General features: G+C 33.6%; 2 protein-coding genes and 1 long non-coding RNA gene across 6 annotated transcripts in view; 2 read left to right on the plus strand and 1 right to left on the minus strand.

Moving 5' to 3' along the window:
- LOC147839443 (uncharacterized) overlaps positions 1-27,846 on the plus strand; it is an 837,962-nt gene that overhangs the window by 636,337 nt on the left and 173,779 nt on the right. The gene's annotated exons all lie outside the window — the stretch shown is intronic.
- Positions 1-27,846, plus strand: part of efr3bb (EFR3 homolog Bb (S. cerevisiae)) — a 1,037,141-nt gene that overhangs the window by 122,632 nt on the left and 886,663 nt on the right. The gene's annotated exons all lie outside the window — the stretch shown is intronic.
- The window catches only part of snx9b (sorting nexin 9b), a 57,232-nt gene that overhangs the window by 5,473 nt on the left and 23,913 nt on the right, over positions 1-27,846 (minus strand). For 2 of the 4 annotated variants that reach the window (XM_087297222.1, XM_087297220.1), the window contains 11 exons: positions 24,584-24,619; positions 22,406-22,544; positions 19,847-19,928; positions 17,755-17,880; positions 17,549-17,666; positions 15,760-15,890; positions 13,634-13,740; positions 13,362-13,465; positions 11,682-11,759; positions 7,554-7,630; positions 1,644-1,733 (listed from right to left, as the gene is read on the minus strand). In XM_087297222.1, the coding sequence (XP_087153348.1) occupies positions 1,644-1,733; positions 7,554-7,630; positions 11,682-11,759; positions 13,362-13,465; positions 13,634-13,740; positions 15,760-15,890; positions 17,549-17,666; positions 17,755-17,880; positions 19,847-19,928; positions 22,406-22,544; positions 24,584-24,619 (1,088 nt within the window). 4 annotated transcript variants of the gene reach the window in all.

Below are 27,846 nucleotides of genomic sequence, written 5' to 3' on the forward strand. Positions count from 1 at the left end.
TTATCGATGCTGTAAAAGGCCCTTATGAAACTTAAACAGCCACTGAAATCTTCTGGCGATAGTTTGATGTGACTAAACACCACTTTTGTGCATATAACCCATTCATAACAACACACTCTATATCCGCTCTGCGTGACTAAAAGAGTTTTAAAACAAAACATTACCTGTCTAACAGAAATAATTCAGCCATGGTGTTATGACTGAAGTTTATTTATTTATTATTGTGAATTGCATGTCTTTTTCTTTGTCCCGCCTTCTTGTTGTTGCTTTCTGTTATCCAATAGACTCCCATACTGGCGTGATCTTGTGTTCTGATTGGCTGCTGGTCTCGGAGGCCTGTATAAAAAGGAGCTTCCGGCAGGGTTCGGGGAGCTCACTTGTGCTGCGTTCGGTGCTTGGAGTGGAGCTCCTGGATTTCCCTCACCCCTTCGGCCGACGAACAACAATCAATTTTGTACCATTGTTCATGTTAACCTATTTTGAGAGTTTGAGCGTGTAGGGGTGGCCTGCCTATTTATTTGATTATTTTTGCCTATGTTTATGTTTAGGGAGAAAGGTAAGCTTCCTGTGTTTTCTTTAAAAATTAATAGGGAATTTAGTGCATTTACTTCATAGATTCTTTTGTTTGTTATTTTGGCCTGTGGCCACCCTGAAGAGATGCTCATTTATATTTATTACATTTTTCTATAATAAATCTATTCATATACTCTCAACTGAGTGTCTGAGTTTGGTTGTCGACCGAAGGGAATCTTTTGCATCGTTTTTGTTTTGTTTGGGAAATCCACCACCCCAACACATTTGTTTTCTTCGTTTAATATGCCCATGTTGTCTTCCCCTAGACTTGGGGTGACTTTTCTCCAGTGTGCAAAAGTAACTCCAATATTTATTCAGGATTTGCTTGCATCGGCGGATCTACATGAATGGCTGGAGATGTATAAATCTACATTTGTTGACAGAGTTTTGGCTATTTATCAGAATTATAGGAATCATTGTATTTTAACTGGATGAACATTTTTTAGTCTTATGCCTTACCAAGAATATAAAAATACATATAAATACATTAAGATAATTTGTTTTAATCATTACTATTGGAATGTGAAAAGACTTTTAACCAGACAATCGCCTACTGCACCTTTAATGCATATTTTGAAGTAAACTATTGATGAAAATGCTTAATTTTGTAAAAGAAAAAAACAATCATTTATATTTCCAAAAAGTTCTTATGTTTGATTGTTAAATTGATTAAGGGTAGATGGAAAAACCTTTGCAGAATACATTTTGACATAATATATTACCAATACAACCATCAGCCGCTCAAACAATCTGATCGAAAAACCACCGAATCTACATGTGTGGCTTTTTCTGTCTTTTATTTTTCTCAAACTTTGAAAAAAGATTTTCTTCATGTTTGGATGGAAACCACAGATTTGCATTGTGAGCTTCAAAAGAAAACAAAACAAAACAAAACAAATGCCAGTACTGCAGCAGAACTGACTGTTTTTACAGAGCTGAATTAACAGGAAGTGAATGACAACAGAAGACCCACACATTCAAATAAAAAAAGGCCCACGTCTGCCCTTACATGATCAATACAATGGATAATAACAGCTCAAGTGAAAGGTGACTGCGAGCAATGATTTTACCTTGTGAACTCCAATAGTGTCAGGAAAGCATCCCAGCAGACCTTTGTACTCATTGTTAGTTTCCATCAGGAAATGAAGGTCTTTCTTTGGCTAGAGAGAAAAAAAGACACACAAAACTGAGTGATTGAAGCAGACTCGCACAAACACGCCCACCCAGGGTCACTTCATTCAGGCACTCTCGACACGTTTACGTCACTCACATAAAAAAACACATGTATTAATACACTCTTAAATCACAGATAAAAATAGCCCTGAACAGTGGAGGAACTTAAACGATTCATTCTTCAGCTTCAGCTTAATCATTACACAACTAGGACTCTAATTGGTAGCAACAGGGTTTTTGATTAGAATATTCCATCTTCACTTTTTTTTGAAAGAAATGTAAAGAAAATGAAGAATAATGTACCGTTTTGTAGAGTAGGATCACAATTTGCTTTTCTCTGAAGTTTGGAGATAAATTGCAAGAAGGGACAAATGACTTCAGAAGGCGGCGGCATCATTATGTTATTTTTTCACAGAAATTGGTGGATCTATTAGTAAAATTAGCTGACTTTTTGTGTTGTAAGCTAATGGGGACAGTTCAAAATGGGAGTGAGTTAGTGGAAAAATAATATCTGGGGACCCTGATAATTTTCTAAAATTATCAGTGAAGCTAAATTAGTGTCAAAAAAATAATTTTTGTAGGGAAGTTTTGTTAAAAGATGAAATCCTATATATATATATATATATATATATATATATATATATATATATATATATATATATATATATATATATATATATATATATATATATATATATATTTAATTTTATGTCCATAAAAGTTTTTTTTAATTTTATGTCCATAAATAGTTCAGTCAAAAACCATGCCAAAATGCAACATATTTATCTTAACATTGTCAAACATCTTAAATTGGTTAATAAAAACAATACATCATAAGTATATGGAATAGTATATACAAAGATTGACTAATAACAACAAGATTCTGAATTAGTTTTGGCCAGAACGTGCACAATACAACACAACATTATTTTTTTTCTTTTTTGCAAAACGCTATATATCCCCCTTAGGCCATATTCTACTACTGCAATCCCATTAAGAAGGCTAGCTAATATATGTTTTGTTTGATAAGTAAGATTAAGTTAATTAGATGAATGACTTGTAGCTTGCTACAGAAAGAGTGGAGGGCAGCTCCTTCCACACCGCTGCTGAAAATCAAACCTGTATGATCAGAGCAGGCGAAGCAGCAGTTTCACAGCTCTTGCCTCTCTTGCACAGAGTACGCGACACAAGATTCACTGTAACTCCTGGCCTTCTTCTTGACATCAGCTGAGACTGACAGACGATTTTTTTTTTATCTTGGTCCAATTTAGTAGCGTTTTTATACATTTTTGTGAAGTTGACTACAGTTGACTACATCCTAATCTAATAGTTTATCGGCATGACACAGACCGACATTACTCTCATTACTGAGCAAACTCAGAGCACTTCATCGGCAGCGACTCTCTTCCCAGGGGATGCTGAGCTCCTGAACGTTCTATAACCGCCATATCGCATGGTCTGGCGGATATCGCGTTGTGAAAAAAACACATTTTGTACTAGGCCTAAAATGTACATTCCTTAATGTTATTAATGGCAGCAATTCACACATAGATTAAGGTACATCTTAATAAGATAATAAAATCCAAATGTCAAAAAATGGCATTTTGCAACCAAACTCTTCACATATATATATATATATATATATATATATATATATATATATATATATATATATATATATATATATATAAGCTTCTATTTCCTGACAAAACAAGATTAAATTTACAACATTATATAAAAAGAAAACTTTTCTATAATGAATAAAAAATATATAACAATAAAAAACAAAATAAACTGCAATAAATAATATATAACATAAAAAATGTGGCCTTCCATAAGTAGGTTTAACAGATTTTCTCCTTTGAGTAAATGTTCATGAGTGAGTCTCGTGTGTCTGATATGGAATCTTGTGTAAGCAATCTCATTGTGTCTTAGGTTAAAAAATAAACAGTTACAGTAGTTTCAGTAGTTTTTTTTCCCTACAACTGGCTGGATTTCAAAAAGTTGAAAAGAATATCACATAATAATAATAAGAACAAGACATACTTAATAATCTTGAGTGTAATGTAAAAAAGTGTTTTTCCTCCATTTCTGAATCATCACCATTGCCATACAATGCAAAAAGGTCTTCTAAAGTCAACAGATTTTACTAATAGACCTGCAAAAATAACATAATTATGCTGCCATCTCTCTGAAGTCGTTTTTCCCCCTCCTATTATTTGCCTCCAAATCTGACCCTCCTCTGCAAAACAGTGGATTGCACATTAAATATAATGACACTTGATATTTTGGCTTTTTAAAAAACAGCACAAAAAAAAACTCTTTAATCCACTGAAGTTTTTAAAAATTGCCCATGGAATGATCCATCTTAGAATTATTTGTATTATAGTCCCTGTAACATCTTAATATCTGCATGTTAGTTTTAAGGATATCTATCTAGTGTGCGCCAAACTTTCACCTAAAAGGATTAACAATTTTTTGATGCCACCACATACTTCAGTTTCTCATCAAATCGTCTGACCAATCATATGCACTCTACTATTGCACATCTCCACCCCCTTCAAAACACTACTGCTATGCGCTTGAGCTGGCAAAGCTGTTATAAAAGCTAAATGCTATTGGCTGCTTTTAAAAAGGGGGGAGGGGCAACTCTAATCACCACACACTGTCTTCATGTTTCAGTTTAAATTTCGACACACACTGAACAAAAATGCACATTTCAAAGCACCTTAAACCTAGTTTAAGTCACAATTTGATCCCATATGAATGTTAATCTAATTCCAAGCAGTCAGATGATATAAAACACTTTGATATTTGTGGTCACATTGAGCCAGTGGTGGACATAAATAGAATTGCAGGTTGTGTATACAGTCATTATAAGCACAATACTTCTCAAGATACATTACATTTTACTGATGATCTCTTAAAGGGTTAAAAGGGCTCTAAATAATTCAAGGCAACCAGACAATGCCTTCAGACATGAAAGCTTGGAGGCCAAACATCAAGCAGGTTTTTTGTTGAATGTAAGTTTGATTGATAAGGATAAGTAAGAATAACACAAGGCTACATGAGTGAGACTCAACAGCCACTGAAGGTCCTTATCACTGTCTGTGTGTTTATTTATCTACAATGACCTTATTAGTTTGTTTTTTTTACAGAAACTAATGTTTTTTTAGCATCAATGCTTCATGATGGTAAGTGACATTGAAGATATTTACAGTTTTAAAAAATGTTAAGTTTTAAAGTATTGCTGAGACTTTTGACTCAATGCACAGATATGCTGAGATTTTTTATTTATTTATTTTTTTGAGAGAGAGACAAATTTTGACTCAACAAGGATTATTATTGAAAATTATCAAGTTTCCACAAAATTAAATCAATCGTTAATGGGTTATGAACAGCTTATTTGCTTACTATTTTGTATTGTTTTCTGAGGTCTCCTGTGTTACAATATATTACATTTCAAAAAATTGCTGAGATTTTTTTTTTTTGAGAGAGAGAGATTTTGACTCGAGGATTATTTTTTTTGAAAATTATCACGTTTCCACAAAACACAACACCCATGAACAGGTTATGTACAGCTTATTTGCTTAATATTTTGTATTGTTTTCTGAGGTCTACTGTGTTACAAAATATTACATTACACAGATATGCTGAGAATTTTTTTTTTGAGAGAGAGATTTACACTCAACAATGATTATTATTGATAGTTATCAAGTTTCCACAAAAAAACAACCATGAAAGGTTATGAACAGCTTATTTGTTTAATATTTTGTATTGCTTTCTGAGGTCTACTGTATTACAAAATATTAAATTACACAGAATTGCTGAGATCTTTTTTGAGAGATAAATTTTTACTCAACAAGGATTATTATTGATAATTATCAAGTTTCCAAAAAAAAAAACAAAAAAACATGAATGCGTTATAAAATGCTCATTTGCTTAATATTTTGTTTTGTTTGCTAAGGTCTGCAGAGTTACAAAATATTATATTTCAGAGAATTGCTGAGATTTGTTTCGAGAGAGATTTTGACCCAAAGATTTTATTTGTTAATTATCAAGTTTCCACAAAAACCCAACCTCAAATGGGTCATAAAATGCTTATTTGCTCAATATTTTTGTATGGATTTCTGAAGTCTGCAGTGTAACAAAATAATAGATTACAAAAAAATTGCTGAGATTTTTTTTTTGAGAGACAGATTTTGACTCAAACATTTTATTTAATAATTATCAAGTTTCCATAAAAAACAACAACCTTGAATGGGTTATGAACAGCTTATTTGCTATATATTTTGCAATGTTTTGTATTTATAGTTTGTAGTCGAAGTCAAAATGATTGGCCTTCATGAGAAATTTGAATACTGTGATGTTTAACAGAGCAAGTTTTTTTTTGCCTAAAGAAAGTCTTACTTCTTTTAATGTGGCTGGTATAAGATAATATATTCTTAGCATGTTTTTTAAAACTGCTAAGGTCAATATTATTAGCTCCTTAATTCTTTCTCGATTGGCTACAAAACAACCCTCTGTTGTCCAATAACTTGTCTAATAAACCTAACCTGCCTATAAGCTAATTAAGCAAGTTAAATCTTTAAATTGCACTTTAAGTTGAAACAAAGCAGTATGTATTTTATTTGTATGTATTTTTATAATTTAGCTATAGTTAATTATAAACTATCATTTAATTTAGTTAATTTAATTGGAGTTTAGTTGTAAATTACTATATTTAAAAATATTTTCTCTCCTTTAAATATAATTTGAGAAATATCTGAAAAATAATCCAAATTTCACAGGGCTATAAATTTAGTCTGTATATTATAAAGATTTCAACATAAATCCATCTTAATTTAAAAGTATTAGTCTATTTATTCATTTTTTTTAAATTCTTCAGAATATATTTTCAAAAATCCAATGTTTAATTGTGGCCTGTTTATAAACCAGTCTGTGTTAAAATAAAGTGTACAACAGCCAAGAACTTACTGACGTGTCTGGAACTTCCTTAAAAATAAAGTTCATCCACTCTCCACTGTGCATAGCCCTCAACTATACATTGTTATCAAAGTTTTTACACAAAAACCTTTAAATTACACTTTAAGAAACATGCAAAATAACTAGTAAAATATTATGTACTGTCATCATGACAAAGACAACATAAGCGAGTTCATCTGCAATAGTCACATCGCAGGATATGCAATGTTGAGTTGGAATTATAATTGATCAGCACAACAGTGGAGAATGCATGAGATTTGTGGAGCTATTGCAAAGTGTAATCATAACGGAGGGATATTTGTCATTTGCATGGATTTGAAAGGTATTTCAAGAGAGTTTAAAGTATTCGGGCACAAAAAAGTACATTTGTAGCTTTAATGAATAATAATTGTACTGAATCCATACAATGCAGATTTTACAGTTATTTTACATTTCATTATTCAATTTCTGTACCTGAAAACTGTTTGACAGAAAACCATAAAGCACTCTTTATTTACTTTTTTTTTTTTTGGTCTAATACAATTTGTTTGCTTGCAATTTGTTTGTTTTTTTTTAGACATGATTCACACCCTTTTATCTAAATAAATAATTTCTTTCCTATTCAAGCCATCTGGAGAAATTGTATCAATAATTGTAATTTATAATAGAGAAAAACAAAATATTGCAATGTCAAATTGTTCCAATATCGTGCTCTAGCATGAGGAAAACCAAACAAAGGGGTATGAATGTTTTTGCAGGACACTGACATTTCATGAAACTTCCTGAAACAAGAGAGAACTGAAAAGTTTTAACCCAAGCATTTAATCTAAGGTTTTCAGTACCTGCTCTGCAACCATCTGAGCGATCTCTTCATAGGTTTTTCCTGCCGCAGTCATTGCATCGGTGAGTGTTCCTTCTCCTGTAGATCAATAAAACCATATATATTCAGAATTATACAAACACACCCATGGTTGAACATCTAATACAAAGACTTTTGGTTCAGCCTTAAACAAGGCCACAATCCACCAGTGGCCATGAGAGCTCAATACACTGCAAATAGGGCAGCATGATATTGGAAAAATCTAACATTATTGTGATATTTTATTTGTCTGTGATGACATATTGAGATATGAACACAGTTTCACACAATATAGTTGGAATAGCACTATTTGATTGATGATTTTATGGGAAGTCTAACAGTATTACTCTGCCTTGTTTCTAATCCAAATATTTAAAAAAATTCTTAGATCAAATCAAAACACTGTTTTGTTTTAGTCAGTAGAAATAATGCAAAGCTTAGAAGTTTTTCCTTAAGTGGTGTAATGGATCACAAATCTCACGGTTCAGATCACACAACGGTTTGAGTCACAGATCGGACCGTTTTTCCGATCAGCAAAAAAGGAGACAAAATGTCATTTGCTTTTTTTCTATTAATACAAAAATATTACTGCAAAAACCATTGGTTTTAACAAACAGAACTTAGAAGCTATATTTTTGATAAAAATTAAAATCAAGAAAGAACCAGCTGAAAAAAAGGAAAATATTCAATACGAAAACCATCTTTGCTACTGTTGCTGATAAAGATATAAAAATTTTATATCTTGTACAACGTATTTTATTTATTTTACATGAATGATTCAACAATTCACACATAAAACTTTTTACATTATAGGTGGATCATTTTTGAAAACCTACTCAGTGACACAATTTTGGTGGTCGCTTGTCGCCACCCATTGGTTACACAATGTTACTGCTACAACATTCATCAGTGTTAAGTTCCATTAAAAAGTGATTTTAATCTTTACCATAAACATCAGTGTTTATATCTGAATTATGAACTGTTCTCACAGTTCTTCTGTGGTATTTAATTGTTTGTAACAAACTGAAAAAGTGTAAAAACTGAATCTCTCTCGACCAAACACAGATTTGACTAAAGCACTTAGGATTAATAAACATTTGCAAATCATTATCATTTATCATTTATGTTGTGCGGGTTTTAATTGAGATCACGTTCTTTTAATGTTTAATCACTAAACTTCACACTGAATGCATTAAAGCAGGCTAAACAAACAGTGACAGAAAACACCTTTATTAATAACCTAAGAAAGCATTTAGGTCCCACCACAACTTTTTCCATCATCATATTACAGGGAAGCCTAAATGCTTTCATAGATGTGACTTGAATGACACAGGAGGCGATCTCTTTGCAATTGTTATTAATGTTGGATTAACCTACAAGTTTAAAAAAAGCTATTAATCTGCGGGTCACGTGCATCCCGAACTGTGGGTTGTGATCCATCCACCTTTACTTAAAACTGGCAAAATTATCTGCCAGTGGGGTAAGTATTCTTGTTTTTGTTTTGAAATGTAGATATTTGGACTAATAACAAGGCAAAAATTACAATTTTTTGTTGTTGCATGAATCGTATAAATTCTATATGGGTTTCTAAAATAGTTTCAAGAGGAGCAAGAGATATCATCGATTGCCGCTGGTCTCTTATCCTTAATCAGCGACAATCCAATCAAGTTGATCCTAGGCCTACAATAAATAGACCGATTTCACCCTAATGCCTTATCTTTGTTTTGGAAGAATCCCCCCTTCCACCATGTCTCCTTATTTTTCTCCTTTACCCGGCGGAGCTCTAGAGACCAACCTGATCTCAGACCCCCTTACATCCTAATTGACCAAGTGGGACCCCTGAGCTCAATTATCTCCAAGCAATGGGTTCTCTCCTGGGACAGCATGCCAAACATGCTAATAGCATCAAGCAATAAATAGGTGTGAGCTCTTGAAATAAAGTAATTAAATACAATTCTGTGGCTCCTGGTCAAAGATAATTCAGACTCAACATTGCATATCTTGAGATATGACTATTGCAGATGCCACCATTGTGATATCGATGCTGAAACGATATACTATGCAGCCCTGATGCAAAAAAACCCACAAGCAAATAAATAAAACTAAGGAATTCTTTTAGTTAAAAAATATCTTCATTGGTTTGACAGCAGCATAATAGCGAATTCTCACAACACAAACACAAATAGACAATGCAATGCAATTCCTCATTCAGTGCAAAATGCACAGTTTGATCTGAAAAAACCAAACAATACAAACACAACATGCTAACTTCTGTCAACTTGTTTGTATGTATAAGCAAATGTTTCCATCATTAGCCTATAAAAAGGGCAACTTATTTTGACCCCATTTTAACAATTCATTTATTTTTATTAACCTTTAAATTATATTTAGTTGAGGATATTACGTTAATTTCAGCTTCAGTGGTAGCAGTGATGGCGGTATTAGTAGTAGTAGACGTTGTTGTATTAGTTGTAGCAGACGCTGTAGTAGTATCAGTAGTAGAAGCATCAGTATTAGTAGACATTGTAGTAGTAGTCGTGGTTGTAGTAGAAGCAGTAGTAGTTGTAATATAAGTAACTTTCTGTAGTAGTAGTTAGTGTAGTATTTGTGATTTATTATCATTGTCAGTTATTTTTACTGTTGTCCTTTCTTTCTTTTTTACTGTCATTATTACTATCATATATTACAGGGGTCACCAACCTTTATGAAACTGAGAGCTACTTCTTGTGTACCGATTATGTGGAGGGCTACCAGTTTGATAAACACCTCTCAAATAACAAATTTGCTCAATTTACTTTTAGTTATACTTTATATTTTTGGTAATAATTAATGATATTCATCCATGTGAAGACACTGATCATGTTAATGATTCTCACAAAAGTTATCAACAATGATTTAACAGAGTAGAAAATAACCTGTATTTACTGTATCAATGTGCAACACTTTAATTTTATATATCTCTGCAAATATTTACATTTTTAAATGTTACTTCTATATTAGATAAAGCCTACTGGTAATTAGCGCTATGGTGAGCTATTTTTAGAACAGGCCTGCGGGCAACACATGTGATCCTCGCTATATCTTTTTTTTTTATATCTGCTATACTTGCTTCATTTATTAATTGTTATTGTTCCTTATGTACTCTAACCTGTCCACCAAGTTACCTTTACATGCACGCACGCACGCACGTACCTACCAGTACCTGACTATATTGTTGTTGTTTTTGTTTTGTTTTGTGTTGATGTTTCTTTGTATTTGTATGATCCCAATTTATGTACATTTTTGCATATTCTAATAAAAAAATAAGAAAAATAAATTTCAGCTTCACAATTAATCGTCAGTTTATTTAGGATAATAATATGCAAAATACAAAGAAATCATGTAATCAGGGTGTTAATGTAAAGACAAAAACTCTCTTGACCACTGTACAGTCCTGCTATATCATTATTTATTACATGGCTGCCTGGAATTCTGATTGTCCAGTCACAACCTTCCAAGGTATGTTATTCCAAGATAGCAACCGCTATATAACACAGGCTCACAACTTTGAATCATCTTGACGTTCAGTAAATATATTTACAATTATATACTTATATCCACATTAATATGTATCTGCTAAGGTTTTTGACTGTTTGATGAATGTATGCTCCATTCAAATGGTTTAGTTTCTGTTAGCTTTGCGTTTTTGTCTGTTTGGTGCCCTCATGTGACCGAATAGCACACAGGTTATTGTATGCTCCATCAGCTCTACTGGTTTCATTTCAGTCAACTTTGATTTAATTAAAAAATTAATAAACTATCATGGTTTAGAACAATGTTTTGTTTCCAATTTTTATGTTTTGTGGCAAGCAGCCATGTAATAAGCAGGATAAAATACATCCAGGTCAGATGTTTTCACAGAATAAAGCCCTTCAGTCTTATACAGCAGTCTAGAGCCCTTGTCTAATTTAATAGACAACATCTGGCTTGTACAGAAAACAAATATGCAAAATGGCATTAACAAGAAACAAGGAGCTTTTCAATAAAGTTTCTGAGTACTCAACCAGATGGTGAAAAGGGAACAAAACCTTTTTAGCTCATTGATGTAGAGGAACCAAACAGTTTCTGATACCTTCATATCCACTTGTGGTGAACACTGAGGAAAGGTTCTGGAAAGCTTTGCCAATTCGCTGATATTCTTTGGGAAGTGCTGAAAAAACAAAGATAACAGAAAATTAGACTAATTAGCCTGAGACCCTTCAAACGTGAAATACAATATATCATTACTTCAACTGTAATATATTTTATCAGGATTCTTTGATGAATAAAACACTTAAAAAAACAACAACCTTTTGTCCATTTTCAAATATTTTTTAATCAGTATCAGCTTTGACAGTCTTTTTTTATTATTATTATTGTTACAACCCCTATGTAGTCTAGGGCAGGGATTACTAAGCAAAATAATACACATATAATGTGTATTTACAAGTGTTGATGGTGAAAGAGTGAGAGAGTTATTTGCAATAGTTAACTGAAACTTTATAAGACTTTGTAAATATTTTATAATTTGAATATTTTGCCTCTGCACCTTGTTTTTTTACATTATTTTATTATTACTATTATGCACATCCATAATGCGAATCTCTAATTCCACCACATCCCAAAGGTACTCTATTGAATTGAGATCGGGTGAATGTGGAGGCCATTTGAGTACAGTGAACTCATTGTCATGTTCAAAAATCCAGTCTGAGAGGATTCGAACTTTATGACATGGTGCGCTATCCTGCTGGATATAGCCATCAGAAGATGGGTAACCTGTCTAAAAAAATGGACATGGTCAGCAACAATACTCAATGCTCAATTGCTACTAATGGGCTGAAAGTGCCAAGAAAATTTCCCCCACAACATTACACCACCACCAACACCACAAGTCTGAACTTTTGATGCAAGGCAGAATGGATCCATGCTTTCATGTTGTTGATGCCAAATTCTGCCTCAAGGTTCGGCGTGTTCAAAGATGCTCTTCTGGTTGTAACAAACTCTTCTGGAGATTATTTGAGTTACTGTTGCCTTTCTTTTAGCTTGAACCAGTCTGGCCATTCTTCTCAGACCTCTGGCATCAAAAGACCTTTGCGCCCACAGAACTGCCGCTCACTGGATATTTTCCCTTTTTCGTACTATTCTCTGTAAACCCTAGAGATGGTTGTGTGTAAAAATCCCAGTAGATCAGCAGTTTCTGAAAACCTCAGAAAAGCCCATCTAGTACCAACAACCATGCCGCGTTCAAAGTCACTTAAATCACCTTTTTACCCTTTCTGATGCTCGGTTTGAACTTCAGCAGATCGTCTTGACCATGTCTAAATGCTAAATGTATTGAGTTGCTGCCATGTGATTGGTTGATTAGAAATTTGCATTAATGAGCAGTTGGAAAGATGTACCTAATATAGTGGCCGGTGAGTGCATATACTGTACAATTGAAGACAATGTTTGAAGAGATGTTTAACAAACCAAAGACATTTTTTAGTTTTTTTTTTTGGTTTGGAATAAAAGCTGTTTTTTTTTTTTTTTTTTTTAAGAGTAATTTTTAAGGTCATTATTACTAGCCCAGAACAAACCACTGTTGTCCAATAAACTAACCTAATTAACCGAGTTAGGTCTAAATTGCACTTTAAGCTTAATACTAATATCCTACATAATAACTAGTACAATATTATGCACTGTCATTATATCAAAAACAATGCTATGTAAGGTTAAACTTTAGTGCACCTAAACCATAACCGCCATAACCTTCAGTGCCTCAAATAATACTCACGGCCTGTGCAGCGCTTCCAATGTTCATTTCCTACAGTCAGCAAGTCTTTCACACCGTCGTCCATTGCCTTGGTGAAGCGGCTGAACTGCTCACATTTCTGCTCTCTGAAGGCAACAAGACAGCACAGAAGATGAAGAGGTGGCTCATTATTAGCTGGCAGAGCATCCTGAACCAGCAATAAATCAGCATCTGCTTGACTGTACCAGCATGAGCTGCATTAGTTCTAGCTAATAACCTAGACATATTAAAGGCAGTGGTCGTGAAGGACTTACACTTCAATCAGGTCCATGTCTGGCAGTCCTTCAGGCTCTATTGTTGAGAAAATCATGACTCCGACGGTCTCGTCTTTTTCTGCTTTTCTCTTACCAGTTTTCCAGTCCTGTATTGAGTATACAAAAATATATCTTAAAATAAACTACAGATGGTCACAGTTCAATGTGTTTCTACTGCTGCTACACACACCGGCGTGCTTAATCGTCAAAATGCACCTGCAGTTTTTGATCGCTGAGTGGCGCTTTTGTAATTTTTGGATGTGCTTGAGGTAAGCCACTTTATTTTTATGCTTTTGACGAAGTAGCCCTTTACCATGGAAACGTTTCTCTGTGTTTCGCTGTTATAGCCTTTAAATAAATAAATTATTTATCCCTTTTTAATTATTCATTCATTATTTATGTAACCTAATTAAGACATAGAATAAAAAAGTAAAACATAAATCAACAAAGAAAATGTAAATTAAAAAGCTTATTATAGTGCGTTCACACCAGACGCAGATGAAGCGTCGAGCATGAGTGATTTACATGTTAAGTCAATGCAAAGATGTAAATAGACATTCTGTGGCATGATTTGTGCGAATGAGGTAGCGCGAGTCGAGTGTTTTACTTGTTTGACACACTTAACGTTCAAATCGATGGAGTTGGATAATGTAAACCTTATCAGACATTCGCACCACGTTAACCAATCAGTAACTTGCTCTTTTAGGGGCGTGATTATGACGTAGTGCCTGTTGTTGGTGTCCTGAGGGGAAATCCTCCTGCCGACACCAGCTCATCAAACTGGGCTCATCTCAGTCAGAAGCACCGCTGAAAGCCTCCATCATCCAGGTATAGTTTCTAGAAGAGTTTATGAACTGGGTGCACCCCTGAAAGAATCTAGTGGATCAGACACAACTTCAAATAAATCTACGCTGTTTATCAGCCTTCCTAAAGCACAAAGTATAGCTACTCTCTCAATAAAACCCATGTTAGCCATTTAGCAACGAAACTAGAGACACCGGGCAGACAGAAGGCCTGCCCATGACGCGATTTTGCGTGTTTTGTAAAATGAGTTTGACGCGTGAATAAAGCGAGTAGACTCAAAATGTTCACACATCTATTTACACACAAAAACCGCGATATGCATTAGTCTAATCACTTTAAAATAAACACTGTACATCTCTTTATTTTTAGGCTAAAACACAACTTAGTTTATTTATTTATGTTTGTACTTTTATTTTAGTTTTCTTTAAATTCTAGTTTAATTAGATTAGATTTCCAAAAGAATCCTCACTGTATTTAACAAGTTTGCAATGATAATAAAGCTTGTTAGCAAGTTTTTAAAATGATTTATGAAGGAATTATAATGCTGTTTCGTTATTTAACTTTATTTACAAGTTAAATAAAGTTTAATTTTATTTAAAAGTTTATTTATTTAAAGTTTATTTATTTAAAGTTTATCTTTCTCATTTACCAGTAGCAGGGTATTTACAGCTACTGTACATTTCTTTCCGTTCACATCCTGTCCCTTTGTGCACCCTTGCAGCATAGTCACAAGCTACTGTTAAAATTAAATACATTTTCGTAAACCCTTTGTCTGTGGCGGTGTCACACTTGACGGTAGTGGTCATATTGAACTGGCACTCACTATAAGTAGCCTATTTAAACAAAAAAAGAGCCAATCGATTTATATTAGAGCTGCACTATATAAAGTTTCAGCATCGATATTGCAATTTAATCATTCACAAGAGTCACATCGCAGCATATGCAATGTTGAAACTGTACCGTTTGTAATTTTCATAATGATTCATTTTATTGAATTATTTATAACGAAGACTACACAGTAATATATTGCATTTGAACAATCAATTACTATTTACCTGAAAAATGTTAATAATAAATAATGTAAACTCCTCGGAAAACAATAAAACATTGTATCATTTGTATTTTTTTCTTCATTGTATTTATCTGTGCTTGTAGATCGTTTGTTATCATTTATGCAATATAAAATGATAAATATATCCAAACAGAGATATTCAAGTCATCCATTGTATTCTTATCGCAATATATGTCGCAAAATACCAAAATATCAAGATTTTTCTGATTTAGTGCAGCCCTAGTTTATATGTAGTACTGGAATACTCTACCTTTTCATCTTTGTAGGACAGAAAAAGCTGGAAGACTTCACTGCTGGAGACCACCGGATGCCGGCACATTCGAGACATCCAACCCTGAAGCCTCTCCATTCGCATTTTTATAAACTCTTCCTCAAATCGACCTAAAAAGTAGTAATAACAGACTGTTTAGTACAATTTTTTCATCAAATTTTTAATTTCTTAAAGTTAAGTTTAAAAGAGAAAGGATATTTGTGAAGTATTTCCTATTATGTGTTTCATCTGGAAAAATCTTATTTCTTTTAGTTTGGCTGGAATATATTTACACATACATACAGTTGAAATTTTCACAGTATGTCTGATAATATATTTTCTTCTGGAGAAAGGCTTATTTGTTTTATTTTGCTTATAATAAAAGCAGTTTTCAATTTTTCTTAAAACATTTTAAGGCTAAAATTATTAGCTTCTTTAAGCTATATTAGTTTTCGATTACACAATAATTTGTCCAATTACCCAAACCTGCTTAGTTAACCTAATCAACCTAGTTAAGCCTTTAAATGTCACTTTAAGCTGTATAAGTGTATTGAAAAATATCTAATCCAAAATTATTTACTGTCATCATGGCAAAGATAAAATAAATCAGTTATTTGTAAATGAGTTATTAAAACTATTATGTTTAGAAATGTGCTGAAAAAAAATCTTTTCTCCGTTAAACAGAAATTGGGGGGAAAAATAAACAGGGGGGCTAATAATTCTGACTATAACTGTATATTTGTTTTATTAAACTATGCATATTACTTTGTCAGTAATAACTATTAATCATCTGTCTGTATTTTGGTCTAGGGACAGCACCTAAGCTTTTCACTCATCTTGGCACACGTGCTGCTAATGATGTGACAATTAAAGTCCTTGATTAAAAATATATATTTTTTTACTTTTTAATTTTATTTACGGAAAAAAATTACTAACAAAATAATAAAGGGGGAGTGGGGGGGTGTCACAATACATTTGAACCACATCATCACATTGTTTACAATGTCATACCAATTTCCCAATACCTGTTGCACTTTTTTGAATCAAGTCTTAAGTCCATCTTTCCATACAGTGTATTCCCTTTACAACTACTATCCATTGAGCCATTGCTAAAGGATCAACCTTTAACCTTTTTTAAGGTATGGCTTTTCTGCTACTTCCCAAAAGCATTTGAATTAAGTATTTGCCAAAAGTTAGAATATTTTCTGGCATTTTTTAAGGTATAAGATTTGAAAATCTTCTAAATACTTTTTGTTAAAATGACATTATTTGATTAAAGTTTTTTTTCTACATACATTAAAAGCAGCATATTTTTGTATGGGACATCCGGTAAATAGCACTTCATCATATCTACTTTTATTTTAGATTAAAAATATGTTTTGAAATTTCCAGATGAATTTTTAAAAATAAAATTAGTTTACTTATAATATTCCTTCATTCATTCATTCTCCTTCGTCTTAATCTCTTATTTATCAAGGGTCGCCACAGTGATATGAACTGGCAACTATTCCAGCATATGTTTTACGTAGAGGATGTCCACCCAGCTGCAACCCAGTACTGGGCAACACCCCTACACTTACATTCACACACAGACTCATACACTACGGCCAATTTAGTTCATCCAGTTCCCTTATACTGTACCAAGTCTTTGGACTGTGGGGGAAACTGGAGCACCTTGAGGAAACCCATGCCAACATGGGGAGAAAATGCAAACTCCACACAGTGCAAACCAATGACCATCTTGATGTGATTGTAATGATTGCATAATTGAACATTGTACAGTGCTTACCCGTCACCTGTTTATCAGGCAGGCAGGGAATTGGAATCGCTGACCCAAATTTATCCAAAAGTCTTTCATATAACCAATCGAAGTGCTTGTATCTGTGATTGACGGGCTTGTTTGTGGTCTGCAAAAACATTGTCATTAAAAAAAAGAATGAGCTGGAATGATTAACATGCAGATGTTCAGTCAAACAGGACTGTTTGTGTACTTACGGTGGGGATGACTTGGTACTCAATGTAACTCTTGAGGCCATACATTTTGGAGCCCTTTTTAGGATCAGCGACAACACAGTCTAGTTGGTAGTCTGGATACGCCCAAACTGGACCGACTTCCCCGCTCTAAAATACAAAAATTCCAATCATATCCAAAAGTACACAGTGCTTACATTTCATTACTGATAATACTTCATGAAGCCACTTTAGCACCTAATGATAAGATTTATAAGTTTAGAAAAAAAGAAACGTATATATGCACTAATATGATATAATACATTGATGTTTTGAGCTAAAACATTAAGATACATTCTGGGATAACCTGAATATTATATTATATCTAAAATATTTGTAAGAATATTTAAATATTAGTAAAATATGTATTTTTGAATTGTATTAGTAAAGGTTAATTGAAAAGTATTAGTTAAATACAGTGGTTCCTCGCTATAACGCTATATATATATATATATATATATATATATATATATATATATATATATATATATATATATATATATATATATATATATATATATATATTTTAGAATATATATATATATATTACCTTTTGGACCTCGCAGTTTCACAGATTTTTTTAGTGCAATTTGACATCAGCGCATTGTGTTCTGCATCCTGACTGGCTGTAAATCATAGTCAATCCATCTCCTCCGTGTCTCCTATACAGTACAGAACGCATTCAGCTTGCCAAATTAACAAATCTTCGATCGTTAGCAGTTCCAACAAGGATGCAAAAAGGATTGTAACTGTCCGCAGCAAGACCATCGTAATTGGGGTCACACACCAGGTGCGCCACACCACACAGCGCCATGCATTTTAGAATTGTAAACATAGGTTTATATCAAGCTGTGCCCGGCTACAACTCACCACCAACTCCCGCAATTAACGCCGGACCACTGTATTAGATCTAAAACAGCAGTAAAAATATTTCAATATTAAAAAAATAGATACTCTTGAATTACTACTAGTAAAAGTTACTTGTAAAATTATTAGTAAAATTTAAAACTATATCAGATCTAATTTAATTCTAAAAATATTTAAATATTAGTAAAATATATATCCTTGAATTTTGAAAAAACAAAGATTATAATATTTTTAATACAAAAATACCACTTTTTCAAAATTCATATTTAATAACAATGAGCCACTTCCAGTTTTCAGTGTACAGTGAAGCCCTTGTTAATTGCGGGAGTTACGTTCTAAAAACAATCCACAATAAATTAAATCAGAGAAGTAGTCAGCTTTATTTTTTACAATTATTATAGATGTTTTAAAACTGTAAAACCCCTCACCACACACTTGTTACAGTTTTCTCAGACAGCTATAAACATTTTCACACTTTTCTCTCTTGTTTAAATACTCTCAGTTCAAAGTTTCATAGAAAAATATGTCCAGTATTATTGAATGAAACCAAAGATCAAAACATGTTTCCAGGCCAAAACATTTGTTTGAGACGATTCATTTATTCTGTAATAATGCCCTACAGCACCGTAATATCTACCTTCCTTTAGCATGTCCAGAAGTCCAACTTTTTGTGAGATGGTTAGCATCTTCCTCTGCCTTTTGGGTGGTAGGGTAGGTACCTTGGGCGGTGGAGAATGTTTTATCGACATTGTGGTGTGTGTTGGGAAAAAAACTTGCAAACATACAGTGCAGCACTTCAGATTCACACTGCTAGCGATGGAAAATTTATGTCAAATTGGCAAACTGAACTCATTCTGTACTGTACAGGAGGTACGGCATGTAGGAGATCAATTAACAATGATGTACAGCCAATCAGGGCACACAATGCTGTAGAAAAAAAAGCTTATCAAACAGCAAAAAAAAAAAAGTTTAAAAAAATCCATGAAACTTCGAGACCGCGAAAGGTGAACCGCACGAAGGACCACTGTATTTAACCGTTAAGTGTACTACCAATATATGCATTAAAATAGTTTTTAGTGCAGCGCTGACACCAGAACTAGACAATTATAATTCTGCTAGGTTTATATACTGTATTACAGATAATAACCATTTATTGTTAACCCTCTATCTCAGCCTTTACAGTAAATTGTGTATTAAATTAGCCTCTTACATAAACAGACAACTTGTTTCCTTTGGTTTGCTGCTTGGACAGCAGGTACAATTCAGGGCCGGATTTAGAGAAGCCTGGAAACCTGCAAAAAGAGAAGACAAGAGTCTTAAAAAAATCTGTGTGATTTATGTACGAGTATGTCGTTATTCATTCATTTTATTTCGGCTTAGTCTCTTATTTATCAGGGGTCACCTCAGCGGAATGAACCGCCAACTATTCCAGCCTATGTTTTACACAGCGGATGGCTTTTCAGCCGCAACCCAGTACTGGGAAACACCCCTACAATCTCGTATTCAAACATGCACTCATACACTACGGCCAATTTAGATTTTCCAATTTACCTACAGCGCATGTCTTTGGACTGTGGGGGAAACCGGAGGAAACCCAAGCCAACATGACACAGAAATGTCAACTGGCCCAGCTAAGACTCGAATCAGCAACCTTCTTGCTGTGAGGCATCAGTGCTAACCACGGAGCCACGATTCCAACAAGTATGTCGTTATATTTTGTATTAATGGTAAATTGTGTTGCAATAAAAAAAACTTAAATAAAAATTGCAAACCAAGAAGGCATATATGAAAAAAAACGTAATTATTTACACCAACTGGAAATCATCTCATTTAATTTTTTAGTGTTAACTGTTTATTAGTAGAAAAATTAAAAGAGTCCCCTCTATACAGTATATACATCTTTATTGCATGATTAATATAAAGGCTACCAAAGTGTTAGTTCCTCTTTGTGGCAGTTCTAATTAAACCTTCAGTCCCACGAATTAAAATTTTCAGTTCTCAAATATTTAGTAAGCTTTAAATAAAGATGGTATTTAAATTAATGCATCTAGCAGGCAGTTTTATTCAAAGAGGAACAAAAGCCAATTGTCAAGGAGCCAAGAAAACTCATAATAAATATGCAAGATAAAGGAGGAAGAAAGAAACGCATTAGATGAAAAAATGTCAAACCTCATGGACCTAGGGCTGTGCATTTAATCGAAAATCCGATTTCGATTTTGGCTTGTAACGATTATGAAAAACCATTAATCGAGATAAACGATCATTCCATCACATACCGCCCCCTTTCCAGTTGTACACATGTTGCTCTGCAAAGCTCAGTTCCACGTGAAAATGACTAAAAGCATGTGCTGTAATGTAAGTTTTGCAGTACGGGATGCGCATCATTTATATTTTTAAAAGCGCGAAAGAGCACGTGCTGTTGTGTGTGTGCGCATTGCGCTCAGCCAAGGACATGTAGCGTGTGTGTGTGTGTGTGTGTGTTTGCGCGAGCGCCGCGCTTGGCCTCGGACAGCAGAGCACACACCCACATCTAACGCCATCTTAATGTGAACACTTTATTGGTCAAATACATGCACATTTGTGTCAGAGCGCTGTGTTTAGTGATTATTTATATTAACCTCATTTGTTTAATAAACACACAAATTGTCAATTAAAAGTCACGTATTAATTAAAACAATTAAATTAAAATTGTTGTGACAATTAAAAGTCACCATAGCAGAGCCACACTATTCTTAAAGTGATACAGTAAAGATGCTTAAAGCACAGTCTAAACATAACAGATTTAATAACTCATTTCTAATAACTGATTTATTTTATCTTTGCTATGATGACAGCACATTATATTTTACTAGATGTTTTTCAAGATACTAGTATTCAGCTTTAAGTGACATTCAAAGGCTTAATTAGGGTAAATAGGCAAGTCATTGTATAACAGTAGTTTCTTCTGCAGACAATCAAAAATATATATTGCTTGAGGGGGCTAATAATATCGAGCTATTAAAATAGGTTTAAAAATATTTAAACCTGCTTTAATTCTAGCTGAAATAAAACAAATAAGCCTTTCTCCAGAAGAAAAAATATTATAGGAAATACTGTAAAAATATCCTCTGTTAAACATCATTTGGGAAATATTTATATATAACAATAAATTCACAGAAAGGCGAATAATTTTGACTTCAACTGTTAATCGTTTTGAATAATCGTGATTACAAATATGACCAAAATAATCGTGATTATGATTTTTCCCATAATCGAGCAGCCCTACATGGACCCTTTTCACATTTACAGGTTTCTCAGAAGCGGAAGTAGTCATAGTTGGGTAAACTTCAGAGGGTAGTGATTGGGAGAGGGCAACAATATTTTTTTTATGATCCTATTTGCTGAAGTAATAATAAAAAAAAAACAACTCCATGATGGTGATATCAAGACTTTCAGAAAAAGAAGAAGAAAAAAAGTGCGAGACTGATAACGGCAGCCAGAAAAGAGAACAAGGTCAAATGAACTGTCCTGTCCATAAATGCTGCATTAGAAATGCCTCTCGTAAGAGGCAATTCATTTTTTGTAAATTATGATGATTATGTTATACATACATGAATACATATAAATATGCGGTTTTTTAATTTTAATCTAAATATTAAAAACTTAAGGATTTAAGATGCTGATGACCGTTGAACGTGTCAGTCGTGAGAAAAGGGTGCATTTATTTTGAACAGCTTTGTGTGCATCTTGTTTACTTTGTTATGTGTCACTGACCTCTGATCCAACTTACTTGTTAAGGGCAATTTTCATGGATGAACCGTGAGCTCCGCCTCTATTCATAGCCCCACCCTCTCCGGCCTCAGACTCAGCATAGCCGCCTGATGACTTCATGTCATCCCACTCCTCGTCCCACTCATCATCTTCTGCACCTACAAACACACATTCATTCATACATTTACCTTCGGCTTAGTCTTTGATTTATCAGAGGTCGCCACAGCGAAATGAACTGTCAACTAATCCAGCATATGTTTTAAGCAGTGGATGCCCTACCAGCTGCAACCCAGTACTGGAATACAACCATACATTCTCAAACACACTCATACACTACTCATTCACCTATATATAGTGCATGCCTTTGGACTGTGGGAAAAGCCGGAGCACCCGGAGGAAACCCACGCAAACACAAGGAGAACATGCAAATTTCACACAGAAATGCCAACTGACCCAGCCGGGACCCGAACCAGCAACCTTCTTGCTGTGAGGCGACAGTGCTAGCCACTGAGCCACCGTGCCACCCCAAACACACATTTTTATCAAACCTTTGACTGACAAAACCAAAAGCACTGAATTAGGTGTTAGTCAGCTAAACACACTCATGCTAATTTAGTTAACATCTAACACAGCTTTATTAGCCAGTTTGTGTAAAACTCCAGCAAAAATCACAAAATGCTGTTTATGAACAGTTTTTTTTGATGATATTTTAAATAATTTAGTATATATTTTTTTTATAATCTTTAAATACTTTTATGCAGATGCACTTCGCAACAAATTCATCCAAAAAATCCAATATAAAATTATGAATTATTTTGTAGTGAAATTATATTATCATTGCAATATACATCACAGATCAAAAAACATTGCAATGTATATATGCTGATGATATTTACTCCAAATTTAAGATAATTTTTTTATATCACAAAATAATGCCAGCTTGGCAGAAATGTTTAAATTTTTAGCTTTACAAAACAAAAGAAAGCATTAGTTAGTCCGACCAATTGGCTATTATGCACAGGTAGTGCTTTTGAGCCAATGATGAACTTCCGGTGAAAGCTTTACGTGAAAGCTTTTCAGTTTCATAAGGTTTCATTTACAGCATCGATGTTGTAATATAATTAAAATATAATCTGTTAAACAGACTTCAGCATCCACTTTGTTGTTAAAGCGTAAAAAGAGACGAAAAAACATTTGAATGCGAGCACTGTCATTAGTAGCAGGCTAGCGCAAAAATTCCATTGAAAATACTGGGGTAAAATGTATTTCCATATTTTAAAGACATGATGGGGGAAAAGATAGTTTAATGCAGTGCTTCCTGTTTACTCTGATACCCACTTTATATCGTGTATCTTAGCCAGGCAGTGAGAAATCGCTGATTTTTAAAGTCAGATTAAATTGATTTTGTATGGGATGACGAACAACCGAAAGCCCGGCTGGTTGACTGAAATTAAAAGTCTGTGTGCATATACCCCACTGTCATTTTCTAAAAATGTAAATAATTTAAATGACTATTTAGCAATAGGATGAACATTATCAAACATATCTTTAATAAAAATTATTCTTAAAATTAACATTTTAAAAATCCATAGAAATTTTTATGTGGTCCTTTGTTTATTTATTGTTTTCCACATGCAGTGTACGTAAACAAAGTAAGTCTATGATATTAGATATTTTAAGATTATGACAAAGTCTAGGATTTTAACAATGGTAAAGCAAAAAAGGTAACACTTTATGTTTTAAGATAACAGGTAACTACTGCAACAATTACAACTAATTATGCATCATTACCTGCAACTAACATAAACCTAGCCCTCATCCCAATCCTAACCATACAGTAATTAATTAACATCACTCTGTAGTTAAAGGAATAGTTACACTGTAACAAGGACACATAAAATACAGTGAAATCAACCAATACAAAGCAATTTCAGTAGTAGGAAATTTTTTCCAAATTTGTTTTAATGTGACTGTTTATAAACAGGGAAAACAAAGTTAAAATATGTTAATTTTAATAAACCCCCTGGGACATAAAAGTGCCCATACTTGAGAAAACGCTCATAAATGCAGGCTGTGGAAAACAAACAACTAATTTCACAGCAAGAAAACACTCTCACACTCACACACATTCTTGTGAGTTTCTGGCTCGTGCAGTTTGTTATTAAAACCACATCAAGCCCTCGCATAAACAGTTTACCTGAGAGATCAATAAGACACGGGTAGGGGTAAATGTCTTCAGGAAGAAAAAGAAAAACGTCATGACATAAATATCTGAAGCTCATTTATGATGACGAAATATCTCCTTTACACATTAAAGGGATAGTTCACCCCAAAATCATTTACTCATCCGTCATTTGTTCAAAACTTATTTGAGTTTCTTTCTCCAGTTGAACATAAAATAAGATACTTTGAAGAATGCTGACTACTGAGACCCATTGACTTCTACCTACTATGGATGTCAATGGGTGCAAGCAACCAGCATCCAGTTTCTTTCAACCAGAAAGAAACTTAAAAAGGTTTAAAACCTCATGAGGGAGAGTAAATGATGATCCCTTCAAGTCCTCCAGTTTCAGATTATTAAAATGATTGTGCAAGAACTGACTGGAAATAAAACATATTTAATTCCTAATTTATACTGAGTGGATGAGTAATTCACTGAATTTGTCATCTTGTTTGCTGAAATGATTCAATATTTAGGGGAAACATCTGTAGAACAAATCCACATGTTCTTCTTGTCTTTACAGGACACAAAATTGAATAAATCAGCATTTGTACAGCACATGGAAAAGGTGAATTACAACCACTCGTGACTCTGAAATAAGACCAAAACTGATGATCTTCCAGAAGTGACTTCACTGTTGGCGAACTTTAGCCTAAAACACACATGACTCAAAGACACAGATGAGATCACCACACCCATAATTGCCACAGCTAGTCATAAGAGAAGTCACATATATTTTTTCATACTTTCAAATACAACACTGCATAATAATGAGTACTACACATTCCCCAAAGCAACACAATGAAAATGAAATCAACAATAACTCTCCCTCAAGTCGTTTTAATACAAAAGAAGATATTTGAAAGAAAGCTGAAAACCCGTAACCATTGATTTCTATAGTAGGAAATACAAATACTATGGAAGTCAATAGTTTCTTGCTCTCTTTAAAATTTATTGGTTAGTGTTCAGCAGAAGTGAGAAAGCCAAGTTTGGATTAGGTTTTCTCCAGTCAAACTAGAAACTAAACCACTGGCTAAAAGCGGCTTTTAGATAGCATACAGTAGGCATAGCGAAACGTCAGAGCACCCGACTGCTTTGTTTGGATTTTAGTGACTATAACTTTGACGTTTTATTCAGCTTATGGTCTCATTTTGTTTATAACACCATAAGCTATAAAACCGTGTTGCTTTTTACTATAAAGATGCCATTTTCATACACAAGTACCATAGTAAAAAATGTAAACAATAGTTCTCCTGAAGAAACGGTGACACAAACATATGAATAACTGTCCAAAATAAAACATTATTGTGTCGTTGAACTAAATGTGCTATGAGATGTTGTTCAATTCACTAAGGTTAAGATTTGCTCTTGACATTGGAACATACATCCCTAGAGCTGCATTGAACAGCAAAAATGCAATTTCGCGCTTTTAAAAAACATAAATAAAGTACTTAATAATATGAAGTAAACACTTAATACAAAAAACAATTACATCCCATGCTGCAAAAGTCAATTTACATGATTTAACTGCAGTCTGGCTTTGAGGAGGTTTGAATTTAGAGAAATTTAGAGAGGTGAAGTCCCCATTGTTTCTCATAATCACTGAGGCCAATATCGAAACCGATATTCGATTAATTGCACAACCTTGGTTAATAGTATTACGGTGGACTCGAAGCAAACTTGATTTTTTTGCAAGTGTAGGTTATGTAAGGTTGACGGAGCATTATTAGTATTATTTTTTTTAAAGTCAATTAAATTATTGGTAGAGACATTTCGGTAATTGGTGGATATTGGTGGGGACACATTCCCTCCGTCCATGCCAATTATACACCCTTGTAATTCCCCCTAACCTTTCAAAATAAACCGCAATGTACAGCAACGAATGCATGTGTGTCTTGTTATTACAATAATAAATGTAAGCACTATAAGATAAATGTAAGTAATAATATAAGATAATAAATGTAAGAACTATACAAATTTAGCAAATACATTCTTTATAAGCTTTACATTAAAAAACAACTAGTGCTTGATGGCTGTAGCTTTATACTGTTGTATAGTTTGTCAAGACTGCTCATGTTCTTGTTGGTGTAATCTATTCGTAAACACTGACATGTACAAAAAAAAAAAGCACCCAGTGCGTCCACGTCCTGACACTTTCACAATTCTCCTTTATTATCTGATCTGCCTGCAATAAATTATATTATTATAAATTATATTTTTGTTGATTAGTGCATACTAACTCCTACCGTACCCAGCTAGCTTTCAAAAAGAATTTACTCTCTTTCAAGATGTTTAGGTAATAAAAAATCTTGCCAAGAACATCCATGAAACACAGTGCGCAGCACCATTTACAAACTCCAGAGAACGACTTGTTTTCTGAACACAAAGGACTGAAACCCTTACAGAGGAATGCAACAGCTCTTTGTGAGGAATAAACATTAGAAGTATGTGTGCCTTCTGGCTCTGCTGTTCAGTTTTCCATGTAGGACCGAATCATCAGCACAAACTGCATTAAAAGACATTTAACAGACTGAAATCAGCGCAAATGCATACTTGTTTCCATCAATGTAATGTTGAAGACAAAATTATTGATGTAAAATTTAGATATTTGTCATTCGTTAAATACTAACGTATTTAGTAATGTATAGTCTTTTTTATAAATAATCAACACAATTAATTTTTGTTAGAGAAACTTTATAATTTTGTGCCCCTAAATTGTAATCTTTTACTTTTACTTTTTTAGATTAGGGTAAAGTGTGCAATGACTCCACGACGTCACGTGTTCTGAACTGTGGCTCTTGGTTAATTATAATCCCAACTTGACGATGCAGGTCACATCGCAGGTTCTGCATTGTCAAGTTAGGATTACAATTAAACAGGACACATGATTTTGTGGAGTCATTGCACACTTGCACACTCCAAGAAATCAATGTAAAATTATAAATCATTTCCAAAATCATCTGAAATTATATTATTATCGCAATATACATCACAGAAAAACTAAATATTGCAGTGTATTTTTTTTCTCAATATCGTGTCACTTTAGATTACCATAACCTGTTCAATGGGGAAAAAGTGGTTGTTTTTTACCCTGACATTTAAAAAGAGCATATTTTAAAGCAGTAACCACAATACTGTGTAACAGTGATCATTTTATATAAGGTTATCATAGTGTCAGAATTGTTTACAGGCCCATGCCAAATTGAGACTACAAATTAAAACAAAACTAGGTCTATGGG

Source organism: Danio rerio, chromosome 20 (assembly GCF_052040795.2).
Source record: "Danio rerio strain M-AB ecotype USA chromosome 20, GRCz13ab, whole genome shotgun sequence".
Lineage (NCBI taxonomy): Eukaryota > Metazoa > Chordata > Actinopteri > Cypriniformes > Danionidae > Danio > Danio rerio.